Source organism: Ostrea edulis, chromosome 1 (assembly GCF_947568905.1).
Source record: "Ostrea edulis chromosome 1, xbOstEdul1.1, whole genome shotgun sequence".
NCBI classification, from domain to species: Eukaryota; Metazoa; Mollusca; class Bivalvia; order Ostreida; family Ostreidae; genus Ostrea; species Ostrea edulis.
In genome coordinates this window covers 66,703,813-66,721,130 of record NC_079164.1, presented here as the reverse complement: position 1 = coordinate 66,721,130, position 17,318 = coordinate 66,703,813, and the positions used below count along the sequence as shown (strand labels likewise).

The 17,318-nt window shown below is 35.4% G+C and overlaps 1 protein-coding gene across 9 annotated transcripts in view; it reads right to left on the bottom strand.

Moving 5' to 3' along the window:
• The window catches only part of LOC125646712 (chromodomain-helicase-DNA-binding protein 5-like), a 36,423-nt gene extending 19,624 nt beyond the window's left edge, over positions 1-16,799 (bottom strand). For 8 of the 9 annotated variants that reach the window (XM_048873230.2, XM_048873259.2, XM_048873253.2 and 5 more), the window contains exons 1-15: positions 16,445-16,781; positions 15,623-15,706; positions 12,382-12,503; positions 12,155-12,250; positions 10,004-10,340; positions 9,404-9,540; positions 8,943-9,149; positions 8,566-8,709; positions 7,902-8,078; positions 7,682-7,807; positions 7,231-7,299; positions 6,671-6,751; positions 5,586-5,821; positions 4,306-4,434; positions 1,398-1,503 (exon numbers count right to left, since the gene is read on the bottom strand). In XM_048873230.2, coding sequence (XP_048729187.2) covers positions 1,398-1,503; positions 4,306-4,434; positions 5,586-5,821; positions 6,671-6,751; positions 7,231-7,299; positions 7,682-7,807; positions 7,902-8,078; positions 8,566-8,709; positions 8,943-9,149; positions 9,404-9,540; positions 10,004-10,340; positions 12,155-12,250; positions 12,382-12,503; positions 15,623-15,706; positions 16,445-16,511 — 2,118 coding nt within the window. In that variant the 5' untranslated portion in view covers positions 16,512-16,781. Of the gene's footprint in view, positions 1-1,397; positions 1,504-4,305; positions 4,435-5,585; positions 5,822-6,670; positions 6,752-7,230; positions 7,300-7,681; positions 7,808-7,901; positions 8,079-8,565; positions 8,710-8,942; positions 9,150-9,403; positions 9,541-10,003; positions 10,341-12,154; positions 12,251-12,381; positions 12,504-15,622; positions 15,707-16,444 lie in introns of all 9 variants that reach the window. The other variant, XM_048873237.2, reaches the window with a different exon arrangement.
• Positions 16,800-17,318: the final 519 nt, after the last annotated feature.

Below are 17,318 nucleotides of genomic sequence, written 5' to 3'. Positions count from 1 at the left end.
AGATAATAACTATGGTACACATTAACAGTGGTTTCAGGATAATGAGATAATAACTATGGTACACATTAACAGTGGTTTCAGGATAATGAGATAATAACTATGGTACACATTAACAGTGGTTTCAGGATAATGAGATAATAACTATGGTACACATTAACAGTGGTTTCAGGATAATGAGATAATAACTATGGTACACATTAACAGTGGTTTCAGGATAATGAGATAAGCTGTATAGATACTTATTTACATACACAGTCACATTAATACATACAAGAAGCTTAAAAGGGAGAATATCCAGAAGAAAAAAACAACTGCATGTTGAAATTTGAAAACATATTTCTTGACTGCATATGCTATATACCAAGTACTCATTTGAAAATACATAATTAACTACAAAATCATCCATTAAAATTTAGAGATGGGAAAAATTACTATTTCATACAAGCAATTTAAGAATTTGTTAAATAGAAACAATGTTGCTGGAGAAAAAATGTGGCAGAACTTGTTAAAGTGAATAGGGTATAGTTAACGGTTTGAGAGAGTACATCAAGTACATGCACTAATGATACCTATTGTGTATTTAGAACCACAATCAATAGTTCTGGCTGTCCAACAGCAGTAAAGCCAATTTTACAGTGATACCCTGCCATGTGTCGTACTGCAATTGTTAATATACTTAGCTTTGTGTTCTCGCTAGTATTCATTTTCTGTCTAATTTACTTGTTCTTGGATAAAATTGGAAAAAGAACATTTAGTTTTGTAAGTTTTAGTGTGTCAAATAATCTAAAGGATGTACATGTATTATGAATTTGTACAAAAATCTTGCTGAATCCATATTAAACTTGATAAAGATTGACAAGGATTAACTTTGTAGTGTGAACTGGCCCTAAGACATAGGGTTGTAACGACTCAACAAAATATCGATACTGTTCGATATAAAGGCTCAATCAAATGTTTGATTCATTGCTTTGATCTTTAGTTCGATACGTTTCTTAAAATCAGGTTCAGTAAAATACAAAATGCAAATTATCAAGTCTTTGTAACTAGTAACCATTCTCACAGGTAAGGTTCATGCAGTGCTTATTAGGTTAGGAGGGACAGATCTTAGAGGATTGTACACTGTACATAGCAGGACTTAAATTCAAAAGATTGACACTTTGCGAGAATGAGAGTAAATTTGCTTATCTATATATAGGTGAAAAAAATTGGGAACGTGAGATTACTTGGAGAGATTAAGAACTTCTAGAAATCAAAGTTCGAGTCAGTTGATAAGATAAAGCTTGTTCAGCCATTTTGAGTTATAATGTTTCCAGCACTATAAGGAAGAGATTCTACTGAGGTGCTGTAGTTCGTGTGACAGGTGTTGCTATGTTGTGAAACACATTTAGTAAACTCACATCAGTTGATGGGTAAGATGGTGGCATCTTCACCACGATGTCTGAACCATCTTTACTCTTCTTTCCTCCTTTTCCTTTTTTCCTTTTCTCTCCCATCATGAGTGCTCTACACCAAGAGATAAACATGTAATGCATTAATTCATATAAAGTTTAAATCTACCAAAATTCATAAGGGCTATTCCAGCAAAAAAAATATGGGGGGGGGGAGGGAAGGCACTTTATTTTTAAGACAGCCACCCATACAATTAAATTTTCCTCTGCTACCACCACCCATACAATTAGATTCTCCCCTGCCACCACCACCCATACAATTCAATACTTTCATTTAACGTAACAAATGGATCAACCATATGATATTTTAGAACTTAATTCTAGTTTATATTTTTAAAAATGCAAAAAATATAAACAATAAAATGTCTTTCTTTGTTGTTTCATCGGGAGATGAAGGTAGCAATCATTGCAGAAAAAATTACATATTTTGGTTTCCAATGCAATTTTGGTAGGGAGAAAAAAAGGATGATTTCAGCATATAAAATGAAAGAAAAAATGCAATTAATTTTGTATACTCTGGAAACATGCGAGTTGTAGAAACCTAAGCTCTGTTTGCTTATTATAAACGAACAGTTTCACTAATGATGTGGGATATTGTCATATCATTTCTGGACTAGATGTGCATGTCCTTTTTACTCATGTCATGATCTGGGTGCTTGTTAATTGCACAGTTGAAATAACAAGAAGTTGGTTTTTTTAAATGATATATAACTAAATAAAATATGAATATATTATACCACTTTTAATTTAAATTCACATATATTGTTACTCTCTTTATTGCTTTTAAAAGACAAGTGTCTTATTACATCAGTTACAATATATATACATAAAATGGCATTGTATAGTGGTGTACAAATTCAAGCAAGCAACGGAGAAGAACTTTTCAAAGAGTTAGGTTTTCTCGCAACTTAAGTGCTAGACATAGATATTTCCCTAAATTACAAAGTGTATGCATATAGATTGTGACTTTTTTCCTTTGACTTTCCCCCCTACAATCTCTCGTAGGCCTACGGGAAACCCGCAAATATTCCATTTAAAATTTCAGTCCCAAGCATAATATTTACCCGATTTATATCGCAATCAGGCAAATTTTCCACTCTGTTAAACGTAATGGTATACCAGGTGGGAGATTTCATATCCGAATTACCCCGCACATCTCAAAGTCTGTCGAAATTCACACCTTCGGAAACAACGGTGATTCCCTGATCCTTGATTTTGTTAATTAAACAACAACTCGGGTTTTGGTAATTAACCTCACACAACGCTGCATGTTAATTACACATTAACAAATTGATAGCTTGGGTATAATAATTGATTCAGAGTGCCGATTAAACAAGATCACCGCCGAACTGTTACCTGCACATTTTAAAACGAAAGTGTTAGGGGCGATAATTCCCAGAATAGTCATGCTCGACTGAAATCGAAAGTAGGAATCGCGTTATAATCGAAAAAATGTACAGTCGTTTCATAAAGGTGAAATTACACGAAAAGGTTGTAAAACTCATGATCGTTGGTTGCATTAGACAGGTGGTAGTTTAGGACAGGTACAATACGTTGGGTAACACCTTGGAGGGGAAAGTTTTACGGTAACATTGAGTTATCTGCCCATTTATCAATCTTTTTTCCGTACTTAAGTTAATGTAGAATGGCTCCGCTTTTCTTCTTCTTTTGTAATAATAGAAACTTAGCGTGATACGTTTTCATTTTTATCAAAATTCACAGGCACCCATGTTTTTCATTTAACCTGGAAGACAACCACCCATACAAATATATTTTCCCAAATCACCCCCACCCATCCAAAAAAATATCTGCTGCCGTCCCTCCCCCCCATACGTTTTTTGCTGGAATAGCCCTAAGCCTAAATCTACCAAATTCATAAGCTTGTTAAATATATCAAATTCATAAGCCTAAATCTACCAAATTCATAAGTCTAAATCTACCAAATTCATAAGCTTAAAGACCCAATTTTAAGTTGACACCCCCAAATTGTAAGCTGCCTGCCAATCAAACATTTAACAATAGATCTCAGGTGGAGTGACATCTGCAGACACTGTGGTCTGGGGCTACCCCAGAGAGGTGTTTTGATAACAATAACAGCCAGTATCTACAGGCATTCTTTAGATCTTGAGGAAGCCCAGTATACCTGAGTTTTGATAGCAATGACCTGTCCACATCTGCTATTTTCTTGTAATTCAATTGCTTTTAAAAAGGCCCCTGAACAATGCAATTTCAATGTAATTGCAATTTCCCCCCTCTAAATACCTGTATATGTATTATAAATTACACAATCAAAAACCAAACAATAATTTGCACAATAATTTCTAAAACTTGTAACCTATTGAAATAATTTGTCATCAATTTATGATACCTCTATATTATAACAGGAATTATTCATTGAGTCAATGACAGAGAGAGAGAAAGAGGGGGTGGGTGTAGAATGTGTGTCAGCTACCCTTAGGATTAATACAACCATTATTCAAACACTATGGCCAAAGAAACTCTGCAGAGGTCCCTGAGACAGGTCCTGTGTATATCAAAACTATATATAAAAAAAAAAAGCAGCATGGACAGGTAGATTTCTACCATGTTCTGTCTCTGTGTATTTCTTTGAGTGCCATGGGATATAGCAATTAACACCTTGGTAGACCCTGGCCACTCCAGGTAAATAACATCTGTTTAGATCAGGCTCCGCCTACATTTTCACTGAAGGTATGGTCATGAGATGGGTCTTTAATCAAATCTACCAAATTCATAAGCCTAAACCTACCAAATTCATAAGCTTAATCAAATCTACCAAATTCATAAGCCTAAATCTACCAAATTACATGACAAACAGTACTTTAGGTGTTTATCATACCTGAGGGCATCATACTGATTGATGTGCTTTGAAATCTCTGGGGTGTCTTTGTGTTCCTTCTCCCATGTGGATTGGTCGTATGGCAAGTCGCACCACTTCACCAGGTACCAGGTTTCATTTTTACCTTGTCTGAAATTATCAAATTGAATTCAGTATTCCAAGATTTTAACAGATACAGTATGTACATTTGTGAACTACTGCGTCCCAGGCCTTTTTGAAGTTTTCATGGCAAACTCAATCTTTTGATCATAAAAAAATTATCTAACAAAGCTTAAACTTTGACCCTACAGTACAGAAAGAACAAGCACAACCAAAATGATTGCTGTGTAATGCTCTATGACAAAAATAAGATCGGGGTTTAGGTGTTTAATAATAGGGAACCTGGAATCTGAATCTTGTTTTGCTGTATACAAACTCAGTATGAGTCTTATTGTCAGATACAGCGGATTCCCTTTAACATGTTCTAACAATAGATGCTCACTACCTGTGGTTCACTAACATGTTCTAACATTAGATGCTCACTACCTGTGGTTCACTAACATGTTCTAACATTAGATGCTCACTACCCGTGGTTCACTAACATGTTCTAGCATTAGATGCTCACTACCTGTGGTTCACTTACATGTTCTAGCATTAGATGCTCACTACCCGTGGTTCACTAACATGTTCTAACATTAGATGCTCACTACCTGTGGTTCACTAACATGTTCTAACAATAGATGCTCACTACCTGTGGTTCACTAACATGTTCTAGCATTAGATGCTCACTACCCGTGGTTCACTAACATGTTCTAGCATTAGATGCTCACTACCTGTGGTTCACTAACATGTTCTAGCATTAGATGCTCACTACCCGTGGTTCACTTTAACATGTTCTAACATTAGATGCCCACTACCTGTGGTTCACTAACATGTTCTAGCATTAGATGCTCACTACCTGTGGTTCACTAACATGTTCTAACAATAGATGCTCACTACCTGTGGTTCACTAACATGTTCTAGCATTAGGTGCTCACTACCTGTGGTTCACTTTAACATGTTCTAGCATTAGGTGCTCACTACCTGTGGTTCACTTTAACATGTTCTAGCATTAGATGGAACGGGTTGTTCTCCACAAGTGATTGACCATAGCATATTCTATTATTAAATATTCTAGGGGACCATTACCTGTGAATGGCCTTTTGTACTAGATAACCTGGAAATTTCCATTATGATTGTTATATATCTACTGTAACTGAACCCCAACAAGTTTATCATTAGGTGCCCCGGGAGTCCCTCACCTGTGATTGATAATTCTTTGCATCTGCAGCCATTCGGGTCGAACTCCGTATTTGTAAAACTTCTCTTCTAGATTATTTTCATCATCATCTTTGCTCTCTTCCTTGCCATCTCTACCCTTCCTGTGTTTTTTGTAGTCCTTTCCTCCATAGCTACTGCCGTCCTCCAGTGGTGGTGGTTCATCCATGTCATTCTTCCTTATGTAAGCCCTGTACATTGCTGGGTGGTACACATCCAGCTGTCAATCAAAACCAATGATATTGTATCGTGAACACAAAATCATGAAGACTGTAGTACAGTTAATCTATCAAAACATTTCTATTTATGTTTAAAATCTGCGAAAATATGGAAGAATGCATTTATTTTTATCATCTCTCTTAGATTTGCAGAACATTTGCATTTGAAAAATGTGCAGCATTATATAAATTGCAGAGAGATATTTTTAGTCTCATTTGTAAGAACTTTTGTAAAACTGGCCCATAGATCTTAAAACTTTACAATAAACAAATTTGATATAGTTTTTATGTTTATGCATTCTACTTTCTCTTTCACTGTAAGCACTACCAATTCCTCATATACAAAATCCCCCTGAGCACTTACTTGTTTACTGAAGAATTTTATTAATTAGTTGGTACATCTTACATGTACCTCTGATATCAAAATACAGCTTGACGTTGGGTTGAATGTTGTCTTATTTGTTTCATACAAATTTTTAGCAAATTCTTTTCATACTGTTTTCGACTATGGATTACTCCATTTACCTTTCAAGACAGAGGGCTCAAGTCGGATATGGCTCGTCAACAGGGGATGCCTACTTCTCCTAGGCACCTGATCCCACACCTCTAGAGTTTCCAGGTGTCTGTGTTTGCCCTACCCTCAATTTTGAATTCTTTAGAGGATTAGTGAGATTGATCACTATTTGTTATCTTCACTTTTTTCATCCAGAACATCTTACCTGTAGCTAGCCTGAAAATCTTACCTGAAGCTACCAGTCTAGATATCTTACCTGAAGCTACCAGCCTGGATATCTTACCTGAAGCTATCAGCCTGGATATCTTACCTGTAACTACCTGCCTGGATATCTTACCTGAAGCTCTGAGATCCAGCTACAGTGCCAATAAGACAGATCATGCCATTTAACGAAAAATTCCCTCAGAGGTTTACGATTCTACAAAATATACAGAATCTATAACTATACAGTAACTTCAGGAGATGCATGCAGTATTATAGCCCAATTCATTAAATAAATGTACATTAACATTTACGTGTCTCATTACTCCAACATGCTAGAGCATTTATAAATATAACTTTAAAATAGTTAACAACAAATAGAGCAAACATAGAAATTCAGTTCTTCAATTAATATACATGACATGCCTCTCTACATCTGCTATAATAAACGTTTGACTGATGTGTGAATTGTAGTGCCACGTTTCGATATGGAACCGAAGAGACAAGTGTTAGAACGGAGCAATGTTTGTTACGCCACAAATGTCATGCACTAACGACAACAAAGGGACCCAGACCGACACACCGAAAGTCAAATGCTGGCTTCACATTAACACTTTATTTTCTTGATAGAGAATGTAAATAACAACAAAAAATACAACTTTCCGGCAAATGAAATGAAAAATGCCGATCACTTGCCTTATTGCTCAACTCAATTAATCTTTGTAAATCCATGGGCTCATATTTACCCCCATTTTTTACCATTAACTTCAAAAGAAAAGAAACAAGTCTATTGTCTCATGTCAGATTATCAACATGAGCAGTACATCTGTTGAAAGCCCTAAAAACCTCATTTGAAACAATCCAAAGAGAATTTTCATAGGCAAGTGAGAAGAAAAATCACCTAGTCTCTCATCTCAATAGAATTATACATTTAGAATCCATAGACAAAACTTTCATATGAAAACATTTACTGATACATAAATTCAAAGTGAGAACTTTTCATGACACAAACATTTAACATACAGAACTAAAAACATATAGATACATGGATTATGTAGACAATTTTCAAATTGAGACTTTAATCAAGTACTAAGATTAAATTTTAATGTGCAACATTTACTAGGAAGTAGTAAGACAGGAGATGTACCTTTCTAGTGGAGGCGGGTAAGTGTGGATGGGTGTGGTCTAATTCCTCCATCTTTCCCTCCTCCTGCAGAGGCTCAGTCCAACGCCAAGTAAGAATCTTGGCCACCCTTCCTTTCAGTGGCTCACACTGTTAAAAAATACATGCATCTTATAAACGAACTGAGACACATATCTGGCAACACTCTTACCAACACAGTTTTCCTACTGTGCAAATAACTTACTGAGCACCTCGGGCAGTGCCATTCACCGTCTGGAATGATTTTCATTGGTGGATTGAGACAGTGGACGTGATATGCTGATGGACAGGTGTCACAACACAGGAGTTCCCCACCGTCCTTACAAACCCGACAAAACTCCATGTGGTCATCCTCCTCCTGCTCCTTAATTCCTTCACCCTCCTGAAAACAAGAAAAGGTCAGATCATATAACTTGCATGTTGTACAAAATATTTAAATACCACAGCTACTGCACCACAAACACTTAATTAAAATGTTAATTGCATTTCAACAATGACTACAGATTTTTACACTTCTGTATGATATACAAGATACATGTTTCTTGGAACAAAAACTTTTCAGGGATGTCCATGTTTGATCAATTGTATCTTTGTCAAGTGCTCAGCACTAATGTGAAAGTAAAAAGCGTAGGTTTTTCGGATGAAACATTCAAAAATGAGGTCCAATGTCATAATTGGAGGTGGCAACTGGCAAGATAAAGAACCCATTAATACATGTACATTTAAGTCTAAATTCATGGCACTTCAATTATAACTGTTGAAATCTCTTAATAAGTGAAATATTCTAGAAATAATAAACAATCAATCATATTTCACAGAGCAGAGCTTTTTCTTATGTGATTACATGCTTCAAAATTGTGCTGACTTACACAATGAGGACAGCTCCATTTTCCCTCTGGGGGTTCCTCCAGTTCAGGATCAAAGCAGACCAAATGGTAAGCTCGTGGACAAGTGTCACAGAGGATTATCTCCCCTCCCTGCTGACACACCTCACAGTAGTCCTGATGCTCAGTCTGAAAGCAACATACTTATTGCAGAATATATCAAACTACAGTGTATCTTTAAAAATTTACAAGGAGTGCTATTCATATACATGGCACGCAGATTTCAGCATCGAAGTTTGAATGCTATTACCAAATATGTCACATATACAAAGTGTTACCCAGAGCACATTAATCTTTTTGTACAATGTATGTTTCTACTATATAAAATAGACAGACAGTGAGAACCTGTGGGTACACTATACCTCATAGCCGTCAGCATCAGGATCAGTCGGATACTTATTGGTCAGTTTGGTCTTCTTCTTTCCACGACCTCTCCCCTTCTTAGTCTTGGACTTCTTTTTGGGCACTGCCTCAGCTGCAGCTTTTTCTTCCTCCTCCAGAATTGAGGCCTCTTCCAACTGACGTTCAAATTCTTCATCACTTGTGTCATATCCTACACCATCATCATCCTATTCAAAAGAATATCAACAATTATTTCTCTTTCCAGTACATCTTAACTATTGTTCTTTTTCAACTTGCAGTTTTGAAACTCACAAACACATGTTTCGAGGTATTGATATTTTGATATGCTTGGGGGGTTGGGGGTTACACTATTTCATAAATTTTCATTTTGCTTGAAGTCAAACATTCTATGAAATATTTCCCAGTATCTATAGAAATACAGTGCACAATCATCTGTAAATATTATGGGAGATTGACGTACTGAGGCAGCCTTCTTTCTGCCCCTCTTTTTCTTGCCGATTTTTATTTTGATGGCAGGCACGGTTTTCTTGGACTTTTTTCTCTTCTTCTTGCTAGTTTCCTCTGGAACAGGGTCACTGTGAGGCTCTGTATCTTCATCTATATCAAAAGCAATTTTAAATTGTTAAACAGAACACAACGATAACAAAAAACCATCAAACAGCTTCTCATTATGGACTCAATTCATTTATTATTTAATGGATATTGGATGGATATCATATGATAAATATGAAATTCAAAACCCAATGAAAAAATACTACTGCATAACATCTATAACAACAAAAGAACCTTCGAATTTAATCTTCATAAAATTACTCCTTGTTTTCAACTCCAAAGAACATGTTTCTAAGGGCTGAAAAGAATTCTTATTTTTCCATTATTGTGGAGTCATTAGATTTCATAAGGGGGGGGGGGGGGGGGTGTTGTTGTTGTCATTTTCGGGGATTTTTGTTTCAACAAACAGAAACCATATCCACATAATTATGTAAAATCTTGACAATTCACAAAGATTTGACTGATCCCACAGTATACCTAGTTTTATTTCCAGCATGTCTTTACATACCATTTTCCCTTATTTCCGTATCTGTGACCTCCTCCTCTTTTTCGGAGGACGCTCCGTCTCGTGACGTATCTGCTCTCTCCTTTTCGGATGGACTTCCTTCATCTTTGTCTTTGTTACGATGAGCTACAATCTGGGCAAACTCTCGCCACTTGGCTCCAATTAAGGTCACCATTTTAGCCATAGCAACTTTAGGATTGGCTTTTTGTATGATTGGTTGCACATGTTGTTTGAAAAGCTTGTAATTATTAAGGGAGATGTAGTCATCGTCATCAAATGGTATGTCTACATTGTTGATGCCAAGTTCCTCTGCAATCTGATCTGAAGGGCTTTTCTTCTCCTAGATTTACAATAAATAAGTGATCAGTAAAACTGTTAAAATTGCAAAATATACCTTAATATTTCAGTTTTAACCAAATAAATTCAATACAATGTACTCCGACCTACTTGTTTATCTATTGACTAATCCTGACAAGTTTACAATTTTATTACTAAAAAATTGTTTAAGGGTGGTCCATGCAGAAATCCATCTTTTTAAAGTTCAATTTAATTTTGTATACCATCCATAAATAGCACAATTAAAGTGGGGCAAATATCAAGGTAGTGAACAAGGTAAGATGTGTTAAATTTCTTTGAATCTTTGAGTATTCTTTGTGTTGACTTCTCTTTGTATTGACTTCTCCGTGTCTTCCTCTGACATCTGAATGGCAAGTCTTTGTGTAAAATTTGCTGATTTTGGTGAAAAAATTTGTTGAACACGTATAAATAAATGTACATATCCAAGGTTCATTTCAACTGAACAAAAAATGTTAGAGTTCTCAACCAAATAATAAATCCCTTAATCCAGTACTTTACCAATCATAAGTTGACCTTGGGATGTATTGATGCCAGTAACAGCCCAGGCTTAGTTTCAATCTAATGCAAAGTGTTTGTAATTGACAGGACACCACTTTGTTCAGTTTATTTCTTGGAACAAAGGTCTTCACCTCAGATCAGTTACAATAAACCAAAATATGGTAGGGAGACTGCTCATGTGATATGTCACCATACATCAAAATCAGTTTTCTTTAGCATGTAAGGCCTTCAAGTTATTATCAAGACACCAAAGTGTTAACCTACCATTCAGCAAAGCAATAGCCAAGTCAAAAGTATAAACTTTAGTGAATCTGCTAAAAATCACCCTAAGAAAAGAATGTGGAGTGTTCGAAATTGGTTTTAAACTTGGTATAGACCACGGGTCTATGCCAAAACAAGACGACATAGACCTCATCGAATTGACATAGACAGCAACATTGAAAAAAAAAATACAACAAAACTTTAAAGCATTGTTATTTACTTCTAATGTACTTTAAAAACATATTTGTTTTCCATTTCCATAATAATGTCCTCCTTTCCCCATAACGTTTATCAGGCGTCAACTTTTGAGATAATTTTAAACCTAGAAAATTGGCATAGACAATGTGGTCTATCTCAATTACAATTGGTATAGATCGGTGTCATTTGACATAGACTCGGTCTATGGTTAATTTCGAACACTGAATGTGTGGTAGATCAAAGTAAATTTTTTCTTTAACAAGGGGTCCTACCTTAGAGTAATTCCTCCATCCCTACCTTATTCGTGCTCAGTTCTTAGAGTCACAGGAGTTCAAAATTTTATAAATAAAATTCACTTGATTGACCAAGCCATGAGCTATGATGTTACGAATTCCTGTGTTAGAGTCACGAATGATGAGAACATGTGCGCACAAACGTGCTTGTTCTTAGATCACACTACTTGCAGTTTGAACCCATTCTCATGATGCGTACTCGGAGTTCGGAATTGGCAGGAGTTTGTGCTCGTTCGAAGAACGGTGGTCTCAAACGCACTCCATGAGTCCATGTGTTTGGTAGATTAGTCATAGTCACGCAAACACTTAACCATGCAGGTAATTGACCATAATTTCAAACACCTAAGAGACTTGGACAAATCTTGCTAAAATCTTAACCAATTCAAGATTGATTTCCAGATTTTCACTAGTCTGTACGGACTAGTGCTATAGAGAGTTTACTAGTCCGACACGTTTTTTACTAGTCTCGGACTTACGGACATAAGATTATTTCGAACCCTGAGTACTACCTTATTTCCTGTTATACAAATACTTCCTCTATTCCTACCTTTGGAGCACTTGTTCCACCTCTGTCCTTCTGTCTTCTCTTCTTGGATGAAACATAATCCTCCTCGTCATCATCTGCTACCCCTGAACCATAGTCCTATAAATAAACAAAGTCAAAATACAACAACAAAACCAGTTTCAGAATTCTCATCTTTAAAGGAATAATCTCACCCAACAAGGTAATTATTCCACATCACAAACAAGTCTTACAAAGAGTAAACATTTTACCTCGTCATCTTCATATCTCTTTGGTTTTTTGCTTTTCTTTTTCTTCCTTTTCTCTTCACTATCCTTCTTTTTCCTCTTCTTTCCTTTCTTTTCAACAGATGCCTCATCACCAAAGCTTTCATCTAATTTTAAAGCAAATCAAAAATCAGCTACATATATATCATAAATCACTGTTAAAACAGAGTAATGAACCTTTCACATCCAAACTGAATCGTGTTGATAGACTATTTCTTGTTTTAAATGCTTTGACAAAAACAAACTTAAACGTAATGTCAAACTAAATCAATCACCTTTAATGTATCTTCTTCAGTAGATGCAGAATTATATAGCAATACAAAACAATCAGGCTACTATAGCTTTCAACAAAAATCAATTCTTTGCAGCATTTATCAAAAATCAATACCAATGGCAGTTATTTGAGTTATACTACACAAGCTCTAAAGAAGACATTGATCCTTGGAAATCAAGTGCAACTTTAAACTGATGTCCATTTACAAATAAATCAATAGTCTCGATCCAATTCTGTATAGTTTACAGCACTGAGCATATATCCAGTGGTAGATCCCTAAACTGTTCAACTGTCTCTGCATTACATAGTTCAATGTAAAAAACAAAACAAATCGAACTCCCACAGAAATGTGGTGCACTTCTACCATTATCCATTTGAGAAGAAATGTATCATATCACCATTGCACTGCAATTTGGAGCATTTTAGACAACAAAGTTATTGTGAGCTCCACTGCATGGATTAGAAGACAAGATCCATATATGTCATGTATATAGATTGCTTGATCTGAATAACTTGCTTTTAAGCATTGAACTGAGCAGATTTTATATATACTTTTCCCATCTACTTTGGACCCAAACACCACCATCTTAATTCCTTACAAAACATTTAATGAAATCTAACATGACTTGCAAAGCACATTAAAAGCAATGCTATTATTATACATGCTTATTCCATAAATCACTTTGTTCTGAATTTTTATACATGTATGCACTTTTCTAAACTATATTTATTAAATGATCAGGAACTTTGATGCTCTGATTGGTCCAGACAATCTTTTCTGGTGTGCACCCCAGAGTGAGTTCACCATAATATTAACTTTGGAAGGTTTGTTCAAGATTTCCCTCTTGACTAACCATTATAGATTTGCTAAATTTTTATCGACCAATCAAATTGCATTATTTTAAATCAAAACTTTTAAAGTCAATTCAGTGCTGTTCATTGCTTAAGCTTCACCAAACATTACTAATTATGGTCAAATCACTATCAACTACAATGTAAGAAGAGACCCATGGACCTTAACAGTCAACTGAGGGTACAGTTACAGGATCCATTTCCAATCCAAAAATCACCAATATTTCCCTTATTTTCAGTCCCCCCCCCCCTCCCTCCCCAATCAAGTGTCCTTAAAGTTTCATACATAATGATTGATATTGATTTGTTGGGGCATGATTATAAAAAGCAACCAGCTTTCCTCAGAAAACTATGCTACATTATACAAGAAGCCTCAAGTTGTGCTAGTGAAATGCCTAATGTCCTGATAGAATGTTTGATCATAAAACATTTATGAAGATTTATTTATGATAGAAATATCATATTCATGGTCAACTTTATCATTTATTAGTATTTCATATGAAATATGTGTCAATATGCTTATATTCTAAATTTGTTTTTTGTTAATTAGATGATTCTGAAGTCTTTAAACTGTTAATGAATAACTAACACAGACCAACAGCAATAGGTCACATGAGTAACCCAAAGGACCTAAAAATTGAGTATGCATGTCACCATTGTTGTAATACTGTTATAACGCACAGATAAGCAGGGCTCGAAATTAGCGAGAAATACTCGCAAAATGCGAGTACATTTGAAAAATAGCGAGTAAAAATAATGGACACTCGAAAATCTTAGCGAGTGGTGATTTACAAACCATGATCGTATCGTATCCGTTTTATACGGTGATGCGCTATTCGCTTTTCTCAAACTTGCACTCTGAATCATACAAACGCTTACATGAACGACCGATTTCAATAACCGTTTTTATCCGGATTTTTCTTTTATGATTTTTTAAGAAACTCGGAGTCAAACAAATGCTTTAGAGATCGGACATCGCATATCGACATGTGCCACGAGTCCTGTTCACCTATAGGGGTGATTAAATTGAATAATTCCAAGTATGATGTTTTTGTTATTCATTTATCTACAAAAAATATCGGAGTCTATGTTTGACCAAGTCTTCCGGTAGTTATTTTTATCAGAATCATGAGAATGTCCTATCTAAATTTATTGTCATATTGAGGTCGGATTGTAGTGACGACACGGGTGCATTTCTCACCGCGTAAACGATTATCAAAAAAGTCATAGGACTCGTGATCGTGCTGCTTATAAAACCATGAGTCCTGTATTCGCTTTTAAAAAATCACTAGTGACAACCCTGATGTGGCATGAAATTGGAAGACTGGATCTAGACCTGCGGTAAACAAGTTGTGGATTAGACTGCTAGAGGTGCGATAATCAAGAGACCTAGACATTGCACCATATGACTTACGTAACTTAGTGTCTTGTCCAAACGCTGCTTGTTGACTCACTAGGCTCAGTAATGATGGGGAAAATCATTGATTGAAAAAAATATATATATATAAAAAGAGCACTGTTTCATTATTTTTATTTTAGCTTGTAGGTTTTCATTTTAGCCTGTGGATTTTTTACCCACAGGCTAAAATTAGCCTGTCGTAGAAAAGGTTAATTTCGACCCCTGATAAGGAATAAAAAAAAATTATTGTGTGAAAACCTTTATAAAATTTCTGATCATTTAATAAAACTGTTCCCGACTTTTGCCGAGGTTAACCACTACCTGACCAGGTCTATATAGTCACAAGTAGAACAAATCAAAAGTGATTTATTTACATATAAAGTAACTCTCAAAATTTTATGAACATCCACCATTTAAATATTCATTATCTAACAAATTGTAATGTTAATATAAGATTTATATTTATATGTGCAATAAATTTCACACGTTACTACTGTAAAATTGCCCCAAACAAAAATCTTTGATGGCAAAATACTACCAGTAGATTTTATGCTTCACAAACACTGATGTGATTTATGCATACATGTATACAAATCATGCACAACCATTTTCTCAGTGTATTACCCTGCATGCAATAATACTACATAAGGAACACTGCTTAAGCTGTGGGAAGTACATAGATATTGATCTACTGTACTTACAGGACACACCCATTCTCGTCCCTCTGACCTCTGCTATAGCAGGGCGGGGGGAGGGGGTGGGCGAAGATACGGTTGAGTCATCAACTGAAAGTTGATAATTCAAGGATTTGTTTTAAAAAAAATATATGGTTTAAATACTCTTGTAACTCTTTGGTTCTTTAACACAAAATGCCTCAGACATATTTAATGCACTGATAAAGTGAAAATGAAAATAGAAATATAAGCACGTGTGGCACAACCAATGAACGGGGATAAGTTTTGCTAAAATATATAAATATCAAAGGAAATAACCATTTTTATTTCAGTGTAATATTATCTGGTCCTTCGCATTCGCATGTATGATATGCATGTCATGTTTATCCCGACATGCATTTATCTTGACCTCATTAATTACTTTCAGCGCATGCGCAGCTATTCTTGAGGCTTAGATATATAGCTCGATATTTATCCCATCGATCGTTGATAATCACAATGAAATAAATTGTTGCATTAAAATTCTCACAATATTTCACATATAAACTGCATATCTTTGCTGTACTCTTAACTGACATATTTACGTCAGAATATGTGGGGAAATCCCTATTTTGAGTGATATTTCAGGCAACAAATATGCAAATGAACGTAGGGGAATCCTTGTACTCGTGGTTCAAAATACACAACAAACAGCGGTCTTATCAGACAGTCAGTGCATTAAATTTGTTCATGACAATGTTAATTTCATAATCTGTTCAAATTTTACCATGAAATCTATCTATGTTAGAAGAAAACTCCTCAACAATAAATAATTTGGGGTTGCTAATTATGGAAATTAAACAATGATACCTTCGCCGGCCTCCTCTTCATAATCCATGCTGTCTTCCATTTCGTCTTTACTTATCTTTCCTGCCATTGTGTACCAATGGACTTCTACTATCACGATATCACAACAGAAATACGCATAAAGGATCCTCTACTCCGTTTTTCCCAGGGGCACTGATAGGTCGAGTCCCTTCCCCCTGCGTGAGAGCGGCCTTTCGTCTAAATTGATCATGCGCGGCGTGACGTCATTGATTGGATTTTACATCCCATAATTTTTAATAAAAAAACTGTCACTTAAATATTCAAGAGGAATCATGGTAGTGCGTACCTCCATCAGTCAATTTTTTCGACAAACTTTGGTTTCTTGGGTGTTTTTTTTTAAATGTTAGTTGTTCATTTTGGGTTTTTTGTTTGTTTGGTTTTTGTTTTTTTTTTGTTGGTTTCTTTTTAAATAAACAAATATTTTCTAGATCTACGCAGATCTACATTAATAGATATATCATTGTGGAGTTCTTTAGAAAATATACATGTCACTGATATTTGTAAGTATTTATTTTAAAGTATATACATGTAGTGATGTACGTATGATCACATAGTTATCAAATATAGCGGCATGACGACTGACATCATAGTGATATTATTTGAAATATATATATATATTTCAAAATTTTCATGTTATAGCGATCAGATTGACCAGGGTTCGATTCTTGACCCCGACTGCAATGTTAACTATAAGCCTAAAGAAGATTTAAGAATATATACATATATGTAGTATTAATTATAGTCCCGGTCTTTGCTAAGCGCGCAGTGCATCTAAAGGAAAGTGATGACCATCATCGGCCGATTGTTCCAAAAATGACAAAAACAGCTTTACAGTATATACATAAAAATCATCACT